This window comes from Vespa mandarinia, chromosome 3, assembly GCF_050613455.1.
Source record: "Vespa mandarinia isolate Hongniang chromosome 3, ASM5061345v1, whole genome shotgun sequence".
In the NCBI taxonomy this organism is placed as follows: domain Eukaryota; kingdom Metazoa; phylum Arthropoda; class Insecta; order Hymenoptera; family Vespidae; genus Vespa; species Vespa mandarinia.
Window position 1 is genome coordinate 2,155,377 of NC_140812.1, and position 24,693 is coordinate 2,180,069.

The 24,693-nt window shown below is 32.9% G+C and overlaps 2 protein-coding genes and 1 long non-coding RNA gene across 23 annotated transcripts in view; 1 reads left to right on the forward strand and 2 right to left on the reverse strand.

Moving 5' to 3' along the window:
* Nucleotides 1–24,693, forward strand: part of LOC118446900 (uncharacterized) — a 47,848-nt gene that overhangs the window by 5,285 nt on the left and 17,870 nt on the right. For 2 of the 3 annotated variants that reach the window (XR_014982010.1, XR_014982011.1), the window contains exon 3: nucleotides 21,741–22,007. This is a non-coding gene — a long non-coding RNA (uncharacterized LOC118446900). Of the gene's footprint in view, nucleotides 1–21,740; nucleotides 22,008–24,693 lie in introns of those variants that run through there. The other variant, XR_004839715.2, reaches the window with a different exon arrangement.
* LOC118446902 (uncharacterized) lies at nucleotides 7,535–16,517 on the reverse strand. The gene is made up of 3 exons (XM_035878097.2): nucleotides 15,986–16,517; nucleotides 15,001–15,210; nucleotides 7,535–10,957 (listed from the first exon to the last, which is right to left on the reverse strand). Exons 1-3 carry the CDS (start codon nucleotides 16,088–16,090, stop codon nucleotides 10,871–10,873), a joined length of 402 nt encoding a protein of 133 aa, XP_035733990.1. The 5' UTR covers nucleotides 16,091–16,517; the 3' UTR covers nucleotides 7,535–10,870.
* The window catches only part of LOC118446891 (uncharacterized), a 34,116-nt gene continuing 26,126 nt past the window's right edge, over nucleotides 16,704–24,693 (reverse strand). For all 19 annotated transcript variants that reach the window (XM_085656204.1, XM_085656203.1, XM_085656205.1 and 16 more), the window contains 4 exons: nucleotides 24,352–24,587; nucleotides 23,740–23,877; nucleotides 23,200–23,476; nucleotides 16,704–21,794 (listed from right to left, as the gene is read on the reverse strand). In XM_085656204.1, the coding sequence (XP_085512330.1) occupies nucleotides 21,735–21,794; nucleotides 23,200–23,476; nucleotides 23,740–23,877; nucleotides 24,352–24,587 (711 nt within the window). In that variant the 3' untranslated portion in view covers nucleotides 16,704–21,734. The remainder of the gene's footprint in view (nucleotides 21,795–23,199; nucleotides 23,477–23,739; nucleotides 23,878–24,351; nucleotides 24,588–24,693) is intronic.

The following is a 24,693-nucleotide window of genomic DNA, read 5'->3' on the forward strand; positions in this document are numbered from 1 at the left end:
CTTAACGTATATACGTATACGTGTAACATACAAACTCTTATATGTATAGATATGTATATCGTCTCTTTGAACTTTTCGGTATTTTTTTTTATTTTCTTTTCCTTTTTTTTTTCTTTTTTTTTTTTTTTTCTTTTTTTTTTCTTTTACGGAATATAGGTTACTCATATAACGTGTACGCTTATATAAAATTAAAACGATAGACGATAATGAGAAAATAAGGAAGAAAAATATTTATTATTTCTTTCTTTAGCTTTTTTTTTTCTATTTTCATCAACCAAATATCGAACTACAAAGTGTGTACTGAATTTTCGAATTTTAGTACGTTTACGTTGTTTGAATATAACAAAGAAAGGCACTATACACAGATTGAATACTTTCGACTTTTTTTTCCCTCATATCGTTTATCGTTATTCACATATAAGCATAGTCGAGAAACAACGTTAATTAACATGTAATCTTTTTTTAATTGATCTTTTGCGAATTGTTACAAGAAATCGAAAAGAAACGCTATTAACTGCCTTGAGCAGAGATTTATTATAGCTATTAGTATGTTTCCAGGTAGGATGCCATTAAATCGTCTAATACTAGAATATAATAGTTATCAAAGAGGAATGATTTATTGTATTTTAATTTATGATCTGTTTGGATTCAAACAGAATTGTTCTTACTTCGTCGCATTGGTGTCATTGAAAAAGAAATAAAAATTCAATATCCTAGGTCGATATTGCTTTTCTCCTTTCGAGAATCTTATTTTTCGCGTTTCGTTCGATGCCCGTGATGAATAAACAGACGATGGAACACGATTTAACGCATACATATCTGAGAAAGAGAGAGAGAGAAAGAGAGACGAATGAATCAATCGACATTTCTTTTTTTTCACCGTACCTTTTTCTTTTTCTCTTCTCGGTATTTACAACTTGATATCAATAGTTTTAGAGAAAGATGCAGAAAATTTATAAAGGAAACCGTTCTTCGTTCTCATCGAAAGGAACGATATGTTTAAAAAATATTTTTCTCTTGTACAAATATGTATGTACTTACGTATCATGCGTAGAATGAATTATCGATCAATTGTCTGTGAAAACGATGCGTTGTGAATTTTAAATATTACAATGAATTCACCTCGCATACATATATATATATATATACACATACAATGTATTTATTATTATACGTAGATGGCATTGTTAAAAAATATTTTCAAATGACTTTTCCCCGTTTACGACGATGCTAGAACGTAAATCGTTTAAGCGTGTACGTGTGAGTGAGCACGAGTAAACATACCTGCGACATTTTATTACGGTAATGGTATTTTGCGGTTAAATGATCAAAAACGATGTTTAAATGTTACTGCTAACGTTTTCAATATGTTAATTAATATTAAACCACTCACGTGTCGAATTCGAAGTCGAGTGATCAAAAATACGAATAAAATGTATATATATATATATATATATGTACACACATATGTATATGTGATAGAAGCTTTTCGTATATCTAACGGTAAAGCAACTTGTTAAATTTCTCGTAAAACTGTACAACATTATGTGAATATTACTCGTGAGACAAAGCAAAAAAGAGAGAAAGAAAAATGCTTATCACAATGAGTCATGGCTACGATTTTCTAATGACCGATGACGTCACTGAGATTTTCAGTATATCATACGTCAGGTGTCAACGGGGTATCAGAAATGATAAATAGTATAGTCTTTTCCGTTTTTTACGTGCTCCTCGAGGTCTCCTTGATGAATGAAAGAAATGATTTAATAATTGATACGATTTAATCCTAATAAAATAATAATATCTTCGTCATTTTTATTTTCTCCTTTATTTTTCTTTTAATCGTCGAATCGATAATCGTTTCGTCATCGACGTAAATTTAACGTCGACGAAGCAACGCTTTAATATAGATAACTTCAATTCATGACAAATGAAAATTAGATATACTTGGGGTCATACCACTTTAGCCAATTCGCCCTAGGATATATTAGCTCGGTTGGAGATCATTAACGATCATCGTTTTCCCCCTCGTGAAAATACATTCATTGAGAACCTTGATCAATAATTGCACTCTAAGGATCTTTCTTTCGTGAGCACTCGAAACACTTTTGATGTTACATCTCTATATGGTGTATTAATGAATTGATACATCCATATATGTTATAACATCAACGCAACTAAATCGCTTAGATATACATTTATATACAACAAAGATATATATATATATATATATGTATATGATGAAAGGAAGAAAAAAATATACAAATCATTTTAATTAAAAATTTCAATTATTTATCCCTAGGATCGATATCCAATTGAAACGATAACACAACAGATTGGAATAATCTTACGTGTATATACGTAAAGAGATAAAGAATAATGAGATTATACGAGACGGATATACAAGCCTCTTAAAAAGAAAATTACGATAACATTAGGCTTCATGAATCGTCGAGTTAGTAGCATTAGAACATTGAGGGAGCTTCTAGCATTTGTTAAAGGGATATTTTTATTTCTTCTTTCATGAAAGAATCGATCGGACCGATATAAGAGAAATGCACGCGAACATGTAGGATTTTCTACGTTTTTTTTTTGCACACGAGTCACTCGAGCACGATCGAATACGATTAAATTCGATATAAGAGATAAAGAGAGAAAGAAATAGAGGAGGAGAGAGAGAGAGAGAGAGAGAGATAGTAATAGTGAGGCCATGAATTAGAGAGAAGAGAGAGCGTTTTCTACGTCATGATAGAAACGAAAGCGAGGTTCGCGGGCACGTGGAACTCAGAATGTATATCTGTTTGATATACTTACGTATGTATATATCTCAACGAAGGTCTCTCTATCTCTATCTCACTTTTCTTCGTCTCTCCCTCTCGACACTCTGAACTGTGTGCAATACGCGATTCGCTCAAGGAACATGCGGGAGGTGCGTGGACAAAGCGAGGTCAGCTCACGCACGTGCACGTTGTGCGTGCCTCTCGTGTAGTAATATGTATAGTTCAGTACGGTACAACAGAGACCAATGGCGTAACGCCTTAATTGATCGAACAAGACTGCCTTCCAGTCGTTAAAACGATTTTATGCTTTTTTCTTTTTCTTTTCTCTCTTCCAAACCACAATCCATACTTTTTCTGTATTTGCATTATTTGCACAATATTATCTTTTTTTAATGATCGATATTACGCGATCTTTCTAAGATAGTTACTTGATCCTTTTTTAATATATTATTACGATTAATATGTATTCAAATAATATCTATGGATAAGACTTAATCGAGCAGATTAATTTTTATTGAAATTAATTTTTATTTTGTTAATTTTTAAAATCCAATACTCGATTGAATAGTTCATTCAGTACTTACACATTTATTCTTCTTTGTTGAAGAAGTAAAATGTTGTACAAGTATGTATGTTAATTAAACATTCATTTTTTCATTTAAACTATTACAACAAAATTTTTTCATCTCTTTTTGGATTAGATCCATTCTAAAATTTTGCGATTTTTATGATATAATCCTCTCTCCGAAACGATATACTCCTTAATTCCGTTAGGTTCGAAAACGTCTAACGGTTAGCTTTCCAGCAATCTCACCACAATGAATATAAAACCGTCACGTTTAAATAATTCCAAAGTCGATATATCGTGAAATCGAGACATGAAATATCTAACAGTTCGATTTCGCGATCCGTTATTTACATTCTCCCCTTACGCCTATGTGGTAAAGGCATTAGGAATCGACGTTCTATACACGCTCGCGTTCGCATACATACGTATATACTTACGGTACATACATACATACACTCATATACACACACACAGACACACACATTCAGAAGAACTTGGGTTATCGGCCGTTCCTTTTATCATTCTTTTTTATATAATTTCGACGACATCCTAAGGATGATTTCCATGGTAGTAAATTTATTGCAGGCGGATAAATAATACCGATAATAAATTGCACCGCGTTACACGCAACATGTTTTTATTATTGTTATTACTGTTATTATTATTTTCTTTTTTTTTTTTTTTTTTTTTTTTTTTTATTATGGAATAATTCTCCAGATATAACAATAATTTTACGTTTACGAATGAAATTTGATAAAGGCTAATGTAATCAACTTTAAACGATCTTTCTTTTGATCGTGACTAAACTCGATTTGAACCTGACATTAGAATCAATTTTATCGTAGAAGATATGATTAAATTTTACTTTTTATCTCGCTATCTTTCTCTTTCTCTATCTCTGACCCTGCATGTTCAAAGGCGTCCTTGACATTCGGCTTTGAAACGTGATTTTCTTTGTCATGACTTTTGACGAGATAAAACAGACAGTGTGACAGACGATGAATCTTGTCAATCGATGTGTACCGTGATAAGAGGAGGAACTATTCGTCGTCGTGATGTTCGACCTTAAAAATTTGAGAGACGTTTAAAAGAACTCCCAAATACATACATATCTGTATATATATATATATATACCTGTAGCCTATTCGTTTATCTGTCAAGATGAAGTGTATGTTACGCGATAAAGTTAAGTAATTGAGAAACATGGAAATAAAAAAAAAAAGAAATTAGATAAAGCATGTGGTCGTTAATCAACGAATCATTCTCAAGGAAAAGCATACTATTACGAATTGCTGAATGTCGATCTCACAGAAGAGAAATAGAAGGCCTAGAGAAGAGTTTATATATTCAATATGTTCGTGGGTATGTGTGTGTATTTTTGGATCGAAAGACGGATCTGAGAATAGAGCAGACTTACCGGGATACGTAAGACCAGAGAAAACTCTTCTTCTATGTTCTATGATATTATTACGTTTCCATTTAGTAAATTATAATCGTAACGAGCTCGTGACTACTTCCTTCTTTTTCTTTTCTTTTAATATAAATAAAGAGAATTTTCTCGTTGTTTTGACAAACCTTTGACAAATGAACAAGATTAATAATACAAGAGATTTTATTTTTAAATGGAAAATATGGGTGTAGGTATAAATGGCATGGTAAATAATGTGAAAACTCTGTGAAAAAATAAGAAATCTTTGGAGTACAGTAGACAACGATTTTCAACGATAATAAATCAAAGGAGTTTCCGATAACGTGCAGATGTTGAATTACTTGCTTGATCTCCCTCCCTTCCTCTCCTCTCTCTCTCTCTCTCTCTCTCTCTCTCTCTCTCTTTTATTCTTCTTTTGAAAGACTAGCTATCTACGTGCACTGTTATAATTATTGCACCTCGCCAATAACGAATTAATGTCACCGTTTGTCCTCAAGCATTATACTCATCGACTAAAATTAGAATATATTTTTCCTTTCATCATATAGCATTATCTCTCGTCGTGCAACATATTGTAGCGATTAAAAGATAATAGCTTTCGAGGTATTTTTCATCATTCTTTCTCTTCTCTCTCTCTCTCTCTCTCTCTCTCTCTCTCTCTCTCTCTCTCTCTCCATTCCCTTTTTTTCTTTTTTATCCGCGAGTGACTTTCAGATAACGCAATACTTACGCGTTTCTTCGAGATTTTAAGCTGTCGATAATAAACATTTGATCATTAATGTATACATACATTTATACGTATATAAATACATATACGCGTAGACGTCAAATGTGAAAAAGCATAGAGCTGACAAAAGACATCTGGTTGAAAATTAATTTTTTTTTTTATACTTAAATGCTGTTAATTATCATATTCATTCATCGAATCAAATGTTTTGAAATATGTGCAAATCAATTGAAAATCTTATTCAATATTGTTTCGTTAAATTTATTGTTGTTTAATTTAGTCATTTTTGTTTATGATTTTATATCACACTGTTCACTTTTAATAGACGTAGACCGAATCATTTTAAATAATGAATTTTTTTGTAGTCAAGAGTGACGCAAAGTGTAAAGAAATTGATTGTATAAAACAAAAAAGATATCTCTTTTATTTCCTCTCTATTTGTTACGTTTCATTAATTCGTTTTCTTTTTTTTTTTCTTTTTTTGTCAAGTACATCCTCCTGTAGCAAGTTTCTTGTTACACATTTATAATTACGAGTAAACGTGTTACGTTTAAGACGAAAAGGAAATTAGAAACGAAACAAACGCCTTTGGAAATCGATTCAATTGTGATTTCCTCTGTTCGAAACTTAAGCGGTGTTTGTTAATGCGCGCGCGCATCTAATCAAAGCTGTTGCAATTAAGTCTACGTTTCGTCATGCGAAACGCGAGACTTTATCTTTCAACCTTGATTTTTTTCCTTTCGTCTTGATCGTGCACGGATCAATGAGCGAACGCAACGGATCAGTCATGATACAAGTTTATTGAATCACTGCTCTTGCAAATCAACAATTGTCAGTGGACCATTCGGTCCTATTCGCGTTTTATGTTTCGTTATTTTTATTCCCGTTTTGTTTCTTTTTTTTTTCTCAATTATCAATTTGTTTATTTGTCATTTTTTTCTTCTATCTCTTTTTTTACTTCATCTCAAAGTACCAAAATTTTCTTTTTAATTATACTCGCCACCGTCGCCTTTTACACGATAATGATGATAATGACCTTGTTGGTGATAGTGGTAATTAATAATCATAATAATCAATAATAATGGTAATAATTAATCGTAATAATGGTAATATACAATAATAACGAGATATACTAACTGCGATAATAGTCAGAGTCATAACAAGTAAAATATACATATGCTTTTAATGTGTGTCTGTGTATGTATATATATTATATTTTATATAAATATAATTATATATATATATATACATATATATATATAAATAGATATATATATATAGATATATATAGATATATATATAAAGATTTGATATAGCAAGTAAATAGCCAAATCAATTTTCTTCATATTCAATCGAGATAAACCTATACATGTACATACAATAGTAAAATTTCATTTGATTCGTGATATGGCTCTTTTGTAACGAAACTGAGTAACGATATAACGACTACAATGGTTCTGGTTTCTTTGTTTCTCTCTCTCTCTCTCTCTCTCTCTCTCTCTTTCGCTCTCTCTCACACACACACACGCTATATGCACGCATCATACGCATTCTCATTGATAAAAATTGTATAGCTGTTGTTTCTGGTATTATTAGCTATATATATATATATATATATATATATATATATATATATGTCATAATACAAGATTCGGCACAAGTGAGTGATGTTTGCGCTAGTATGTAGGTGTGTACGTAAATTTATATACACATATATATATATATTTACGAATATGTATATGTGTGTATGCATGAATGCGGCTTGTAAGGAAAAACAGAAAATCCTTCAAATCGTATTCCAATTATCGATACACACGCCTTTCATTAAGTAATCTTATTTTCAAAAACATACACACGCACATGTGTTAACTCCCTTTTTCTATTTTTCTTTCAGCATCCCTATCAATACTCGTGTTCCCAGATACATTTTTTTTCTTTTTTTGTTTTTTTTTGTTTTTTTTTTTATTGTTAGATTAACAAATTCGAAGAGTCATTTGAGCTCGACGCATTCGGGAAAGAAGAAAAACAAGATTTTGTTTTTTTCATGTTTCCTTTTTTCCTTTCTTATTCCTCATTCTCATCTATATCTTTTCTTTTTTTTTTCATTTAAAAAATGACAACTTCATTAGCGCTTACATTAAAAGCTATACCATCGAAAATATTCTATTATGTTTGACGAATTGAAATTCCCTTAACTCCAAAACGTTCCGTTTTACGTGCTCGTCTTGGTAAAACGAGATAATTCTCGCGAAATTATACTAATCTTGAGATTACTATCGAATATCTATTCATTTTTTGTATTGTTATATGTTCAGCATTGTTTATTTTCTCTCACGTTCTCTCTCTCTCTCTCTTTCTCTTTCTCTCTTATGTTTCTTCATTTTGTGTTTCCTCTTTTTTTAAGAAAGTCGACAAAAATGTATTGTGTGTCGTCCAATGTAGATCTTATCAACATATTAGCACATATTAAATTCTTCTTTCTATGCATATAGGATGCTCGTTAGATTCGTCGAAGGCTCCAACAAAGATTTTCCTTAAGACACTTCGTGGAAAGATCGATAGATCGATAGAAGTACGAGCACGATTGAACGGATACGGTATACGTTTTATTTTTTTTCCTTCCTTCGTTTTTATTTACAAATGTATCTTTAAATATTTCAGCTATGCTCGAGGCTGGAAAAATGCAAACACTCGAGAACGGGAAGGAGGAATTTCCGTAATCGACATTTTCGAATAATTTCGAATGTCGTACAAAAGAGAGACAACATTACTGTCCTTCATTTTCTCTTATATAATATCACTGTGAGAGCATGGAGCATCTTTTGAAGTAACTCGAGTATATTTATCATTGATTACAAAAAATTACGGTGCGTAAATTATTTTTATTTTTATTCTTTAATATAGAGAGAACTCGATAATTCTTCTTTCATTTCTCTTTCTTTATTTTTTTCTTTCTTTTTTCTTTTTCTATCGAGATCATCAATTCGACTTGAATACTCAAGTACAATTCTCAAACGCTCCGCACGATAACAAATTAATCCTATTTTGAATTTGACTATTTAAATATCCGCCAGACATGTCTATGAGATATTAATCACGAAACCTACCTGAGCTCAACTATCTATCAGCTTAGCAATTAATAACATTTCTTTTTCTCTCTTTTTCTTTTTCATATTCCTCTCGTTTCTCGTTCCGTCTGAGATGTAAATAATCAGATACGCGTATCGTCGAGCTACAAATTCTATTTATATTTTTAACGCTATTTCGCCTAGGAAGTTTCGCGTTTTGAAAAGATTTACATACGTTCAATTTACGTTGGACAATCGCACCGGTCTATAATTGTGTGTTTTATCAGGAAAAAGAAGCTGAATAATATTTCTCTTTCTCTCTTTCTTTTCATCTTTTCTCTTGCTTTTTTTTTTCTTCTTCTTTCACCAGTTTCACCAACGATTTAACGGCACAAATTATGCGAACGCTTCGCGAAATCAGCATCGCTTCTATATACCCAAGCTACGTCCACGAATCTTATTAATGCATTCGAGCCGTAGATCAATCCATTAAGAATTAGCTCGACGCCACGAAAAAAGTTACAAATAGCTCGTGACGATTCGGAGCGTGTGTTCTCTTCTTCGTTCTCTTCTTTTTCTATTTTTACAAAAAATTTCTAAACTCGTGAAAACGCGTCTCGGCTAAATTTTAACGCGTCTCGCTAAATTATCTATTATATATCCTCCAATTACACATTCTCCAATCGTGTCGTATTCGACCGACCGTTTATCTAGCAAAGCTACGCGATAGAAAAAACATGTTCGTATTTACGTCCTTTTTTAAAAAAGATATGACGCCTTTTGAAAGCTCTTCACAGTTCGATCGTCTTCGTTTATCTCAAAAACTCCGAACATTTTGCTGTAAAAATATTTTTCATTGTTAGACCTCGCTCTTGATAATAGTAGTGATAATAATAATAATCCTTTCCTTTATCCCTCATAAAAATTACTCTGCAAAATTTAATTCCATGTACCCGACAAAATTCTTCTTATTCGATAAAATCTTTTCTGCTAATTTCCAAAATCACTGCCATAATTTCATTCTCTTTTCTTTTCTTTTGTTGTTGTTGTTTTTTTTTTCCTTTTTTTTTCATCGATCGATGAAACAATTTTTTTGTTGTTTTTTCTTTTTTTTTTTTTTGCTAAATATAGGAACGTCTATTTCGTTCTTCCTTAAAATGAATTCTATCGTTCATTCATATGTATTCATATCGATTCATTGTATGTTTCAAAATTGATACGTACGCATACATACATACATACAGAAGATCGTATCGAGATTTAATTCTAGCCAATAATTCTCGCCTTCAAGTCGATCGTTTGATAAGGAAAACAAAAAAGAAAAGACGACGCTGTATATATAATAATTAATTTAAAGAAAGAGGAATTCGTGTGCGCATAATCATTCGGCCGCGTTAATTCGGCTTAACTATAAACAAGACTCGAGCTACTCTTACAATTAGAAGTAGTAGTTGTAGTAAATATTAAGTAATTGTAGTAGTAGTCTTATTAAAATATCTGTGTAAAAATAGGTATGATAAAGGGTCGTCGACGACCCATTTTCTAAATCAAATCGATTATTTTCTTTTACTCGTGATACGCGCCTGTTAAATTATAATATACTTTTTTTTCTCTCTATTATTTCTCCTTTCACCATTTTTTCTTTTTTTTATACATACATATATATATATATATATATATATATATATATATATGTATATATATATGTATATGTATATATTGAATCAATGTTTCGCTTGAAATCTGGACCTCGTCTTCAAAATTTCCATCGGGTTTAAAAATAATAATCCCGAAATTGTTTCTCTTATTGTTATTTATCTTCGTTTCTGTAAAATTTTTTTTTCTCTTTTTTCATATTTTATTCTTTTTTTAACCATCTAGACGACAATCTTATACACCGCAAAATCATCCATTAACTTGTTGTTTATATTTCTTTTTTTTGTGTTTTTCCTTCCTTTCTCCGTTTGAAGCAGGTCCCACAATGGAACTTTTTCACAAAATCGTTCCTCTTCAAGGACACGAATATGGGATTCTCCTTCCTCGTTCCCTTTCTCTTCTTCTCTCTCTCTCTCTCTCTCTCTCCCTCTCCCTTCTGTCTTTCCGTTTCTCTTTCTCGGTCGTTCGAAAAAGCCGTTTTCAACGGTCAGGTGTGTGGCATCATACCTTACCATCCTTTCTTGATATTTCCTTTCTCTCGAGAAATTTATGCCACGTTTGACGACCCAGGGCGTCTCGAGACACCCTGAGGTCTCAGGTCACGTCTACCACGAGTCCGTGAACCCGATCATTGGCTGGCTGCTACGTCAGCAACTTGAAGAACATCAGGGCTAAGGATATGTTGATGAAGAGCACCAGCATTACCAGCTGTTGCCGGGAGAACCAGTCCTGCAAAATGTATAATGTCAAATGAATTTGATTGATCATCTCGTAAGTTTCTTTTTTATTTTTAACTATTTCATTATCATTTGGATTATCGAAATCAAAATTTCCTCGGCGTTATTATTAATAATATTAATGAAATTATATGATGCGATATGATATTGTTATATGAATTCTATTCTCTGAATATCGGGAGTAATGTTTCTAACGTTTCTATACGAACAGCTCATTATTATATCTGGATAAACAAAGAGGCATAAGCAGGCCTTGGTTTCGATATGGCAAGGATATTCCTTCCACCAACTACGACACTCTTTATGACTCATTGCTTTTCAGACGCAACGTGTAATATATATATATATATATATATATATATATATATATATATATATAAGTACATGTAAAGCAACGTTATTTAATGAAATGGTTCGGTACTTTGCGTTAATGCAGAATATTGGAGGAGGGTCAACGAACGCGAAGATAAACGTAATAAACGTAAACGTATATGTATACGCATACGCATACGTATGGCCTTGTAATATTTATTTCGTCCTTAAACAAATCGTGGATGATTCGTGACACATCATTGTTTTTACGTAAAGTTATCTCGCCGCTTAAACATTATATGTACAAAAGTACGCTCGGTTTTTTATCTATCTCAATTACGCCAGACGAAATGATTTTTTTTTTTTTTTATCGTCGCTTAATTACTTTCCTTTTTATTCTGTTTTATCCAAAAAACATTCGGATATTGCTCGCAATACAATTTCTTTTTCTTTTTATGCGAGTAAAATGTATGTATAATTAATTATTATTACCATTGTTACATTCATGGATAAAAATGAGGTCGTCATTGTCCCGAAAGAATTCGCACGGTCGAGCCTATATTTACACTAGCTCGAACGAGTTCGACGATAGCCTTGTAGTCTATATGCCTATAGATCTACGTGAGTCTCGTTAAATGCTATACTAATAAAAACACTTGGAAGTGACGACGAACGAAGTAAACATCCTGTAGTCAACGCAATCGAATTTAACGAACGGATGTACTTTGATATTTGATTTTTTTTTTTTTTTACTTCGTAACGTGTTCTTTCCCGATCATAAATAATTTAGGTTGAACTATTGGAAACAAAAAATAATTAACAAGGTCAACATTAAAGTCAACGTTTTTGATTATTCGATATTAATTAGGAAATTTATGAAAAATAGAATCGATCGATTTGACTTCGGAAGAATTTAAAGTACCTATCTACTCATTCCTGATCTGATACTAGAATTATTCTTGAGACTTGGCAACAAGATTGAATCAGGTTACGTGAATAACTGACGTTAATTGACAAATTACATCCTTCGACAGGTCTTTCACGTATATACTTACTTTTACCGATTCGGAATCGAAAGATAAAACATTCGAGAAATCGAATTAATGTTACTCTTCCTTTCACAATCTTGCATCATTTCCATTCTAGAACTCTGAGTTTTAAGTATGATATTGCTGTTACTACTTTTTTTTCCCTCTCTTTCTTTTACGTTTTTAATGTTTCTTTATCCTATTCTATGATTGAAATATAGCGAATGCTAGAAAAACATTCTTCGCGCAACTGACACGTTTAAATTGATGATCATTTTTTATTATCCATATATATATATATGTACATATATAATTTCTCATTATGTTTGTTTTTATGTACTCGTCATTCTCTTACGCCATTTCCGTCTATATCTGGCCACGGTTAGCGATTTCAGTAAAATAACGTTTTCATCTTTTTCTCTCTCTCTCTTTCTCTCCCTCCTTCTCTTTGTTCTAAGTAGTTCGTGACCTTTCATTTGTTTACAAAACTATTCGAAATATGATAATTTAGATAAGAAACGATTTTCTATATCTCAAAGTCGATTTTACGGTTAACTAAACTTGCTTGTCCTCCTTGAATGTTCTAAATTGTCACGTTCTTATGTTTTGTGACGTTTAGTACGAATACGTTTACACTGACAAGTATTAATATATATAAGCATTATATGTCGGTATAATTAATATTAAGTATTATGCATATATTGATATAGGTTATATTGATTTGTTATATATTGGTATACGATATTATTGTGCCTCTCTTGGAGTTATGCATCTTGCGAATTATCAAAAAAGTGAATTAACATTTGGTTTTAATAAAAATCAATGCTCATAATGATGCATTTTAATCTTCTTCTTCTTCTTAATTTTCTCCAAGATTTTGGTATAACGAGAAATTCCAGAAGAATTATGCCTTTGCTTTTGGAGTTTTATGATTTCTAATAAGTATGTACGGTGTTAGATTTAAGTATGTTAGACTTAAATTCAAAGTTGCAACTATTATAAGATGCAACTATCGAGATTATGTATAAGAAATTTGAAGTAAATAGAATAATATTTGTTCATAGAATTCATGAAACATTCGTTTCAAGAATTTATTGAAACAGAGTCATAAATGTATTCGAACGTATAGAGATCAAGCTCTTAAACAATATTTTTGTATAGAAACAGCAAACATTGATAGATTTAGTGGAAATAATGATATCTTGTAGTAAATTTCGTTCTTCATTGTGAATAACGTTAGTTTATATAATGATAATGAGTTCCCAAAAAATCTGAGTTTCCAAAAAATTGGAAACGCAGATATGCGAGGGAGAGTTAATATTAAAATTGCATAAAGATTGAAAATCATAAGCAAATTGCCAAATTATTAGGAAAATTTGTATCTACAATGCATTATATTATTAAAAAATTAAAAAATGAAGAAACAGTTGCGAATAAATACCGTGTAGATTAACCAAAGAAATGAACTAGTTGAGAAGAGAGAATTGTTATACGCGAAATAAAAAATGATCCAAATACTTTGCCTACAAAACTCACTGAAATAATTCCTAACAACGTTCTATTAAAAAGGATATTCATACCGAATTGTATGTCGCAGGATTTTACCCAACAATGATTTTGGGTTGTGTAGAATTCCAAAACAGAAAGCATTCATTAACAAGACGAATCAAGTTAATCGTTTAAAATTTCCGAAAGAGTACATAAATAAAGATAATGCTTCCCGTGATAAAGTTATTCTTTCTGACAAAAGTAAATTTAATATATTTGGATTTGATGAATGTTATTATGTTTGGAGGAAACCCAAATCAGAAATGAAGGTTAAAAATGTACGTAAAACATAGCGATGATTCCGTAACGTTGTGGGAGTTTATAGCTGTAAACGGTATAGGAAATCTTGTTTCTATCGATGGCATTTTAGATAAATATAAATATTTTAATATTTTAGAAAACAATTTAAAAGAAAATGCTACGAAATTAGGATTGCTGAAAATTTTTTATTTGCAATAAGACAATGATCCCAGGCATATGGCCAAAATTATAAAAGAATGGTTATTGTACAATACATCGTATTTATTATACTCCCACAAAGACATTAATCCCATCGAACATTTGTGAACCGCAATCGATTAAACATAAAAAAATTGTGATATAACTTTGAAATGTATATTAAAACAAAAGATTTTGAAGACGTGAAATTCTATCCGACTTACAAGAAACTAAGAAACTAGTGCACAATATGCAACATCGTCTCGAAACCATTATTTAAGTCATAGTTCAACTAAATATTAATAGAAAATAAAGTGCATATAATTAATGCCTTTCGAATACTTTCGTGACAATTTTTTTCAATTTGCTTTAAATTTCATATACACAACCTCAATAATTTTGTTGCAATATTACTTTTAGAAATTAAGTCTAACATGCATATTTTTAATATTTATAATTGTAACAGCGAGTGTTTGAATGTTTTCGTGAGTCATTGAGTCACTGTAAGTCTATGCCTGTCTGTTAATTTGAAGTATTTTACCGAGAAGTAAAAAATCTTTGGAATATTTCTAAAAGATATATAAAATATATTTTATTTTCTCGAGATCTTGAGAAAGGAATTTTCCTGTTCCTTTGACAAACGGGAATATTTTGGGGATCCCAAAAAAGAAAAGGAAAGAAAGGGAAGGGAAAAATTAAAGATACTTACTTTGACCTGAGGACTGACCAGGTAGAGAAGAGGATTGGCCCTGAGCCTTTCGCTCTCGTCGATCTGCCTACGGATTTCTTCTCTCCTCATACTACTTAGAACACTAACTTCTTCCCTCGATAATGGTGTTGTTGCTGTTAATTGAATACCTTGGGCCACATCCGGCAGTGACTTTTTTCGTTGAAGGGTCATTGCTGCGACCGGCATCGCCTGTTGGAAAGGAAAAGAAAAACGGAAAAAAAAGAGAGAGAGGTGAAGCTCGTATACAGGAATATTATAATTTTAATACTATTATGCCTAACGATCTGGCAGAATTATTCATTGAAGAGTCGTAGAAAACATTTTACTTTCCGCTTTTTATATATATATGTGTGTGTGTGTGTGTGTGTGTGTGTGTGTGTATGTATGTATCCTTTTTTAATTGTTTATTTACGTTACGAATGAAAAGGTAGATCTCTAGAAACGAAGACACTTAAACGTGTTAGAAAAGAAGAACACTTGAGGATGTTAAAAAGAGGTCGTCTGGAACAATTCCAGAATTCAAAGTTGGCCTCATAAACGTAACATTGGGCTGTGCAAGGTCGAGTACTCCGAGCCCGGCTAAAATCATCAATCCATTGACCTTCGAAACGGATTCCTCTTATTGACTGAGAATCGCCGAACGTCCAAAAATGTTGATCGATCCAAGAATATGTTCACCTTTCTAGAGTGGATGACTCATTTCAATTATATATAAAAAGAAAAGAAAAAAAAAAACCAACCAAAATGAAGATAAACATTGTTCTTTAAAATTGAAATCGTTCAATGATGCCTATCTTCTTTCCTTGGTCGTGAATTTAATGCTGCCATTGATGTTTCGCTCAAGAAATAAACGCGAACTTTAGTCAGTATACAAAAACGAAAGAAAATAGATGAGAAAAAAGATGAAGATTAATAATAAGAAAATGTCGAGTCGGTGGACGAAGGGATACGATCCTTTTCGTACCTCGACAGGGGGCGCGACGATCCAGGACTCGGACGCTCTCCTGGCCATTAGAGCCGGGCTGCAAAGAAGCGCCTCCTCCTCCTCGTCGGGCTCGGACCAAAACATTTTTTTTCCCCTTCTCTTTGCAAAGTTCTCAAAATCAAGCTTCACAGGTATAGAGAGCTTCACAACGGAAATAACGTTCTTTCTTTTCTTTTTTACTTTTCCCTCTCTATCTTTTTCTTCTTTTTATTCTTTTATTTCTTTTGTATCTTTCTTTTATTTATTTACTTATTTTTGATTTCTTTTTGTATTACTGCATCACCAAGATTCTTCTTCGAGGTTCTTCCGAACGATTAATTTTTCTTTTTCCTCTCTCCCTAAATCCGCTCTGTTTTCTCGTCTCTTCGTTATCAAACTTTCGATTTTTCGATTCCAAGATAGACTCAATTTGTCTATCTACTCTTTGTCTTATCTCATTTAGATACGACGAATCTTTCGTAGCGCGGAATAGACGATTGGAAAATGCGGATCCACGGCCTCCTGGTTGGGAAGCCAGGCCGCAGACTGATCGGCCCTGGCTCAACGGACCGAAATAGAGCGATGCCCCACTATTTTTGCGTCAAAATAACTTCGTCGCGTCGCGACGCGTTCGTTTCGTTTCTTTGCTTCTCTTCGATTGCCAGCTTCTTTCTTTTCTTTTTCTTTTCTTTATCGAATTTTAAAATATTATTACCCCCCCCCCCCCCCGAGTTCTGATCCCTCGAATAATAACTTTTTCTTCTTTTCTTTATTATTCGATATTTGGAATATTATCTGGTAACTTTCGAATTCGTCAAATTCATCATATACGACGTTTCCTGCTTTGCTCAGAAAATATTCATACTCACGAGGATCCTTCGTTAGGTTTAACGATCTCGTACGCACCATATTATAGTACGCAGAATTTATCGTTAACGTTTATCTCCATTTATACGAGTCGCAATTATAGTACTTATTAATTAATAGAACGATTCCCAAGTTCGAGCTCGTTCAAACGCAGCGAACATTAAAAATATTTCTTCGAGGATCGATGTTTATTTATCAGCCGGGAATATCGGAAATATCCAACCTTTACTCGCGTTTTTATAAAATTTACAACTTCCTCGGGTGTCGCGATTCCCATCGGAAATACCATCGGAAATACCATCGGTACTGCGAAGGATATAAAAACGAAACTGCAATTCGCATCGGCTGATTCACGCTTTTGGCACGCAAATAAAGTCATAACGATTTTCATGATTCATTAAGTCGTACCTTTCGAGCTAAGATAAGAAATAATAAGAAGAAGAACGAGAAGAAGAAGAAGAAGAAGAAGAAGAAGAAATGTTTACAGTCGTTCTTTAAAGTATTTTCCATGGCCAGATACGTTCATTCGACTTTGCGAAACTATTGTCATTTTTTTCCCTTCTTCTTTCTCTTTATCACCAAACGGTAAATTACGATTTCGTTGCCATTGAAAGTGCAACGACGCGGGCGCTAATTAGCTTAATTAATCTACAGTGCTTTAATCCCGTGATATTTTCACGCTAAACGTAATATACATTAATATTCATAGAGTAAAAAGTTATTACGATAAATTACTCTATGTTATTTTATAAATTATATTCTCCGGTGGCTCGTTTATCTTTCTATCATATTTTCATTGAACGATACCGATTCTCACGCGAGATTAATATACGCGTATACGGTTTTATATCTTTCTTGTGGAAATTTTTGTTTGACTTTGAGGTAAGGAAGAGAGAACAAATTTGATAGTCGATATACATTAATTGCGAGAAACATGAGCAGAAACTTATCTCTTCCCGATTGTTCTTTGACTTTCTTGGAACGCAGTCAAGGCTCGATTAACCGATGATACTTTCTTGCGTAAAGTACATTTTGGCACAATCCCTTCTAACAACGATCACGTAACAATGCAGAGCTTTCCAATTCAAAAGCACGTGCGTAAGGTTTACACAAAGATCGGAAATATATAAGCTTTATTATTTTTCAAATAAAAAACAATCGTCGATTCGATTCTATTCCTTCTCTTAGCCAGGCTTCTGGCTTATCTTCTCTTATTTGGATCGGAGATTGGATTAAAACGATAACAATCTCGTATTTCTAATGATGTTAGGATTTCAAAGTTTCATGAAATTAAATTCTCGCCGTACGATCGATATACTTTAATCTGTCACTTAATAACAACTGACACATCGTATACATAAATACATTCAATACATCGAGTCAACACTTTGTAACATCGTTGTGAGCATGATGAATAAGATTCCGTGAATTTATCATCTCGATTTATAATTGGTACGCGAAATGTTGATCTGGAATGTTTAGCTGACGTGTCCAAAGTTTCGCTTTGGATTCTTCCTGCGGCTCGCAATGATTAAAAATATCACTTCGATCGAAATCAAAGAAAAGATTTTTCTTTTTTCTTTCTTTCAGATATATTCTGTCACCCGCACGAGTGAAAAAATCTATGTTTTTTCTTTTTTAATTTTACAAGGTGAAGACACTTTGAGAGAAACTTTGGCACTTGAGTAAATCTTCGTACATTTATATCGTCATCAACATGGAAAACTTTTCCAAAGTTCTTCCGTTTTGGAAACTCGCAAACTCCTCGGACGAGATAAAACATTGAAAAATCGTTGAAAATTACAAGACTTTTTCCTTTAATTTCCTCCATTTTTCTCTTCTCGCGCTCTCTTTTTTTTCTTCTGTCTTCTTGTTTTATATTCGAGTGTTCTTTTTTTTTTTTCTTTTTCTTTAGATCAACCGTACCTAATCTCTTAATCGTCGTCGTATGCGCATACATTCTTTAGGCACGACCGTGTTTGTTTTACGAGTTAGATATGCCACGTTGAATCTATCGTAAATTGAATTTTTACCGCACTCCATTATATTTCCAATTTTTACTTTTCGAAAAATTCATCGAAGCACGGTTTCTATTATTTTATTTTTCGATATATCATAGTGCAACATAAATTTATGAGAACTAAACGAATATTACTATTTCTTTATGCATTGAAAAGGTTCAACGTGACTTACGAACAATTATACCGATAAACATTATGATCGATTATTAAAATGTAATAGTAAAACGCAGAAACATTTCGTGCAGGTGTCAGAAAACCTGGTGGAAGGAATGAAAGGTTCGTGTAAGAATGAGAGAATCAATTTGTATTATCTTTCGCACATTTTGATTTTCCTCGAAAAGGGTGAAATGCAGGTTAAATGGACCAACATTATTAATCCGTCGAAACGTATTACTCGTGTACTTTATCATTTTCCTTCTGTTTTATTAAAAAAGTTAGTTGGCACGTCATAAATTCCATCGAGTTGCTTTACGCATTGTAGTATTAGAAATAATAATAACAGTAGTAGTAGTAGTATCAGTAGTACCAGTAATGATAGCAATAGTAGTAGTAGTAGCAGTAGCAGTAGCAGTAGCAGTAGTAGTAGTAATAGTAATAGTAGTAAAAGTAGTAATAGTAATAGTAATAGTAATAGTAATAAAAGCAACGCGTTAGAAAAATAATGTCTCTGATTTAAAAAACAGGAAAAATAAGCGGCGTGGAGGTGGAGGTTTAGAGATTTATTTGAGGTCTTCTCCTTTTCATTTTATCGATTGAAATCATTCAACGATAACAATGATATCAAGATAAGTGCAATGGTCATTGAATATGCTTTTACGATGGGAGAAGTGATCGAACGTGTGTCTTAGAAGTGGTTTTCTTTCGTGCAAGAAGAACGACGAAATAGTAATGTAAAAGGTCAGGAGAAAAAGACGTACAGAACGTCGAAAGAAGAGTGAAGTATAGTAAAAAAGAAAGAGAGAGAGAAAGAGGGAGAGAGAGAGAGAGAGAGAGAGAGAGAGGAGGGTGGGAGAGAGAGAAATAGAGACAGATAGACAAACAGACAGATAGAAAAAAGAATTCAAAGTACGGTTAAAAAATTGGTCCCCGCCTCCACACCGCGCGCCACTACTCCTTACCTTTGAACTTTCTCCTTAATTTAATTTAATTTAATTTAATTTAATTTAATTTAATTAACGGACGTAAGAATAATGGAATTAGTATCTGTACGTATGCACATATCTCCCATTTTTTTATTTGTGTTCGCGGCGAAATTCTCTCCTCGTGTTGTTTATTTTGTGTGTATAAGTATATTACGATCATCGTAATCAATGAACTTTTAAATGTTTGCAATTTTTATGCCTTCCTTTTTTCGTTTGTTTTTACTCTTATTACTTTAAATTACTAAACTTATCGTTTAAAAGGATAAACGGGCAAGATGATAAAATGGAAGTCTACCTTGATTAATTACTCTTAATAAAGTTGAACTAATTGAACGAATTATGGCCCTGTAATACTTTGTAAATGTTTCGATTTAACTTCTTTCGTAAAACTATTTAATACGTTATTACATTCATATAGACATAAAATACAGACACTCGTTTATATTCATTTAACATCTTTCATATTATTATTATTATTATTATTATTATTATTATTATTATTATTATTATTATTGTTATTGTTATTGTTATTATTATTATTGTTGTTGTTATTGTTATATATTTTCGGCAGCAGTCTCTAAAATATTATTATATTATTCTCGACTGAGACCTCTCCGTTCTTTCTTTTTCGAGCGGAAAAATAAATTGGAGGGTATTTCATTACGTTTTCTCTTCAAAAGGAAGTGTTCAGTATTTATACATACATACATATATATATACACACATACACATTAAATAGCACATACATATATATGTATATATAAACACTTCAATTCTCAGTATTCTCATAGTAGAGAGTAAAATACATAGGTACTCTTTTTGTTTTTGTTTCTTTTTGCGATTTAATCGTAACCTACAACGAAAGTGATATAGCCGTCGATCGTCTAGATCAATCGGATATTCTCATTATTCTTAATAGAAAAATATGTTTGTTTTTGGACAAGAAGGCATTAAAAGGCGTACACACATTCTGAAAAAATACTCTCGTTGGGCGAAATTAATTAATTGTCCTTTCATGCCGTGAAATACGCGATTTTTTGCCTTCTCTCCATGTTTCTATTTTTTTATAAGATAAATGACTAATAACGAACTACAAACAGGTACGTGCGTTCTCTTTTTCCACCATAATGACCTCTCGTTAATCAGAATATTGCGAGATAGTTCTCTTAGCTAAGGCCTCGGTCTAGAAACAGCCGTATAAGCAATTTTTTATAAACATCTAATTTAAAGCATTATCAGAAAGATCTTCATTCGAAGCGTCTTCTGGTCGATCAATCGATCTTTTATTGGCCGATCCTTTATATATATAGTTATCGAACTCAAGATTATTGTTTTTCCTTCCTCTTTTTCTTTTGTCCTTGACAAACTACGGAACGAAGGTGTCTTTCATCAAAACCGTGATTACAATGAGACACTGAACGAATCAAGCTCACATTTTTTTTATCAATAAATATATGTATACTTTATGCTTATGGTGTTCAATGTGAACGATAGTATATATATATATATATATATATTACAATTATAACGGACAAGCTTTCAAAATAAAGATGTGTAAGAAATGGATGGATAGTTATCACGATATTACGATTCAATTTCGATCGTTCGAGATTCGTTCGAAGAATGCATAACAACGACAAACGTCGGCAGCTTCGTGCCTTCGTATAAATCATATCTGTAGTATTGTGTATACCTACAGATTAATATAAATACTTATACTCATAGGGTTGCGCGGCTCTTTGACGCTTCGGCGAAGGCGGGGACCGTCCGGCTTGCGTCCTGGGATGGCATGCACAGAACACAGCACCAAACGCCATACGGTTACACAGAGACAGACAAAATCCACAGATAGAAGAAAAGATAGAGAAAGTTGGGTTGGGATCGGAAAGGAGCGAGTGGGGGAGGGCTTGAAATAGATTACAAGGTGAGTAAAGAGACAGAGAAAGAGAGAAGGGGAGTGAGAGAGAAAGAGTGGGAGAGAAAGATAGATAGATAGATGGATAGAGAGAGAGAGAGAGAGAGAGAGAGAGAGAGAGAGAGAGAGAGAGAGAGACAAATGACGTGTTAGAAATCGACGAAAAAAGGATTGAAGATTTGAGGTATGAAAGATGATTCGATCCTTCAACGAAATAAATTGTTTATCGTTTCTTTACGAAAATGAATAAGAAATTTCAATATCAAAGGTAATCGTCCTAAATCGAAATTGTCCCAATACTTTTTCTTTGTTTACTTCTATCAAAAAATTGAATATATCGTAGCTAATGAAAATTCTATTGTAGAAAATTAAATTCATGATTTTAATCTCGCGTGAATTAAGACTGGATCTCGTGCATCTTCATCGAATGTATTTTCTCATCGCGATCATGACAGATTGGAGCGATGACGTCGATCGTCGAGATCTGACTTTGGTATTTTTAAGAAAAATTTACTTCTTCGTGATCGCTCATTATAAATGCGTAATAATCTTCTTTTCGAGAAGCAAACGTGGTAAAGAGTATCAGGGAACGATTGTTATCTTGTTTAATATCTGCAGACCGCCGAAGTTATATTTGAACGAGTTGAAAAAGCGTCTCTCGCCTTGTTTCTACGAAAGCTTCCCGAAAATGATCGTAACAGTGTGAAACGTATTCTTCGACGTATAAAATCTGTTCCTTTAATATTTTCTGGAATATTTTTACGTCGTTCGCTTGTGCGTGTCTACGTAATTTCCTATCTAATTTTTACTATTCAACGTGTTTATTTATTTACGTTCAAATATTCGTCCAAAAAAAAAAAAAAAGAAACTCTCTAAAAGATTAACCGAATGATGGTAGCGCCAAGGAAATTTACCATGTCGATAAAAAAATGTGTGTGTGTGTGTGTGCCAATAGATCTAATGATCTAGAGAGAAAGTTAAATGTTAAATGAAACTCGTTAACGAAGGTTAATCGCAAATAATATTGTCGAACAATTTGTTCACGATTAAAATTAAAAATAATTGATTGATAAATGAAAGTTTTAACAAATATTTCGAAGATAAAAGATCAATGATATTAATGGGAATATAAGTGTAAACACGACAATATTATATGTTATTATCTTCGACTTGTTAATGACGCACGAGAGTGCCATGACTTCTTAGCGACGAGATGACGACTATCTGTGCCAAATACGTGAAAGAAATAATGATTCGAAGGAGACTCACTTTCGATGCACCGCCTCCTGCAACACCTCCGCCACCTCCGCCACCTCCGCCACCGGAAACGTTTGAATTACGCGCGGGCGTAACATAGAGACTCTCGGTTCGTTTCGGTTGCCCAGGACTTGGGAGGATGTCTTGACCAAGGTTGCGGTTCTTTAAAAGTGCTCCTTCAAATTGCCCGGAAGTCGATGCCGCATAAGTTGGTGTCGCCGTACCACTTCCTACCACCGAGCCGTTCAATGGCGTGCCGGATCGAATAACACTGGGAGCCCTCGTCGATCTTAAAACGCATCATTTTCTTTAAAGTTTTCGTAAAAATATTTTACTCAAAAATCTATCCTTTTCAAAGGAACTATCGATATTTATTTAAAACATTTACTGCCTTGCACAAATGCAATATAACATCATACAATATCGTTTAGTACCATTAATTACTTCTTTTTTTTTTTTTCTTTTTTTTCGAATGGAATTCAATACAAGTTCTTAATATTAATTTCTTACTTAATTAGGTTAATTTTTTATTTACGATATTGATCTTTTTACCTGTCGATTAGATCCGTGGATGTATTTGTTACGGTTTTGTCAACAGACGGCTGTCTTGATCCTGTCAATCGGGAATGCGCTCTGGCATATCGATCTACGGAACTATCACGACTAGGTGGCCTCTTGTAATGATCCAGCCTACGATAAATTATAGCATTTTGTGTTATGTAATAATAATATCGGAGAATATTTTATTTTCCGTATATGACCGTATATGATAGCGATAGTTTAACTTCCAGGAATATCTTTTTCCCCGGCTTTTCCTTGATTGCACGGAAAATTATTGAAACATTTATTTTAGTTCCTTGACTCATGTTAATTGAACGTGGCGAATGAACTGACTCTCTCGAAACCATGAGAGGAGTGTATTTACGAAGAAGAAATTTTAGAATTATAAGATCGCGCGTGGGCATACCGAGTGCCGATCTTTTCGCTGAATTTTATAGGCACGATTTTTCTTCGAATTCGAACGAATAAGATCTAACGAAATTAAACTAAACATAATTATTCGTAATACATCCTTAAATATGGTCAACAATCTTTTTTGTCTTTTTTATAAGGAAGACAATGATAAATGATAAATTAATTTCAGATTTAATGAAAATGTTACACCTGTCGTTTAATGTTTGACCAATAGTGCCCGGTCTATCCTGCGGACTTAAGACCCTGCTGTTCCTTCGTATACTCGCCGAACTTGGTGGCCTTTGAATGTCTGTGATTCCATCAGGATACTGCTGCATAGATTGCGCTTGCTGCGACGGTTGTTCTTGTTGTTGCTGATTTAACATTGACTGCGGATTGTATTGATTCATCGGATTCGGCCCATACTGATTCGGCACCTGATTCGCCTGAAAAACATACATCGAATCGTTTTAAATCGCTTCGACACGAATAGAACTCGAGTCCTGTGAATTCGATGATAAGGGAAAAGCTAGGATCCCACGAGATCGAGTG

Bases quoted from the DNA above. Each gene is read 5' to 3' on its own strand.
- LOC118446902 (XM_035878097.2), bottom strand. From the start codon at position 16,090: ATGTTTTGGTCCGAGCCCGACGAGGAGGAGGAGGCGCTTCTTTGCAGC. The intron at 15,211-15,985 runs GTACGAAAAGGA...CCTTTCCAACAG, and splicing joins TCGTCGCGCCCCCTGTCGAG to GCGATGCCGGTCGCAGCAAT. The intron at 10,958-15,000 runs GTAAGTATCTTT...TACATTTTGCAG, and splicing joins TGGTCAGTCCTCAGGTCAAA to GACTGGTTCTCCCGGCAACA.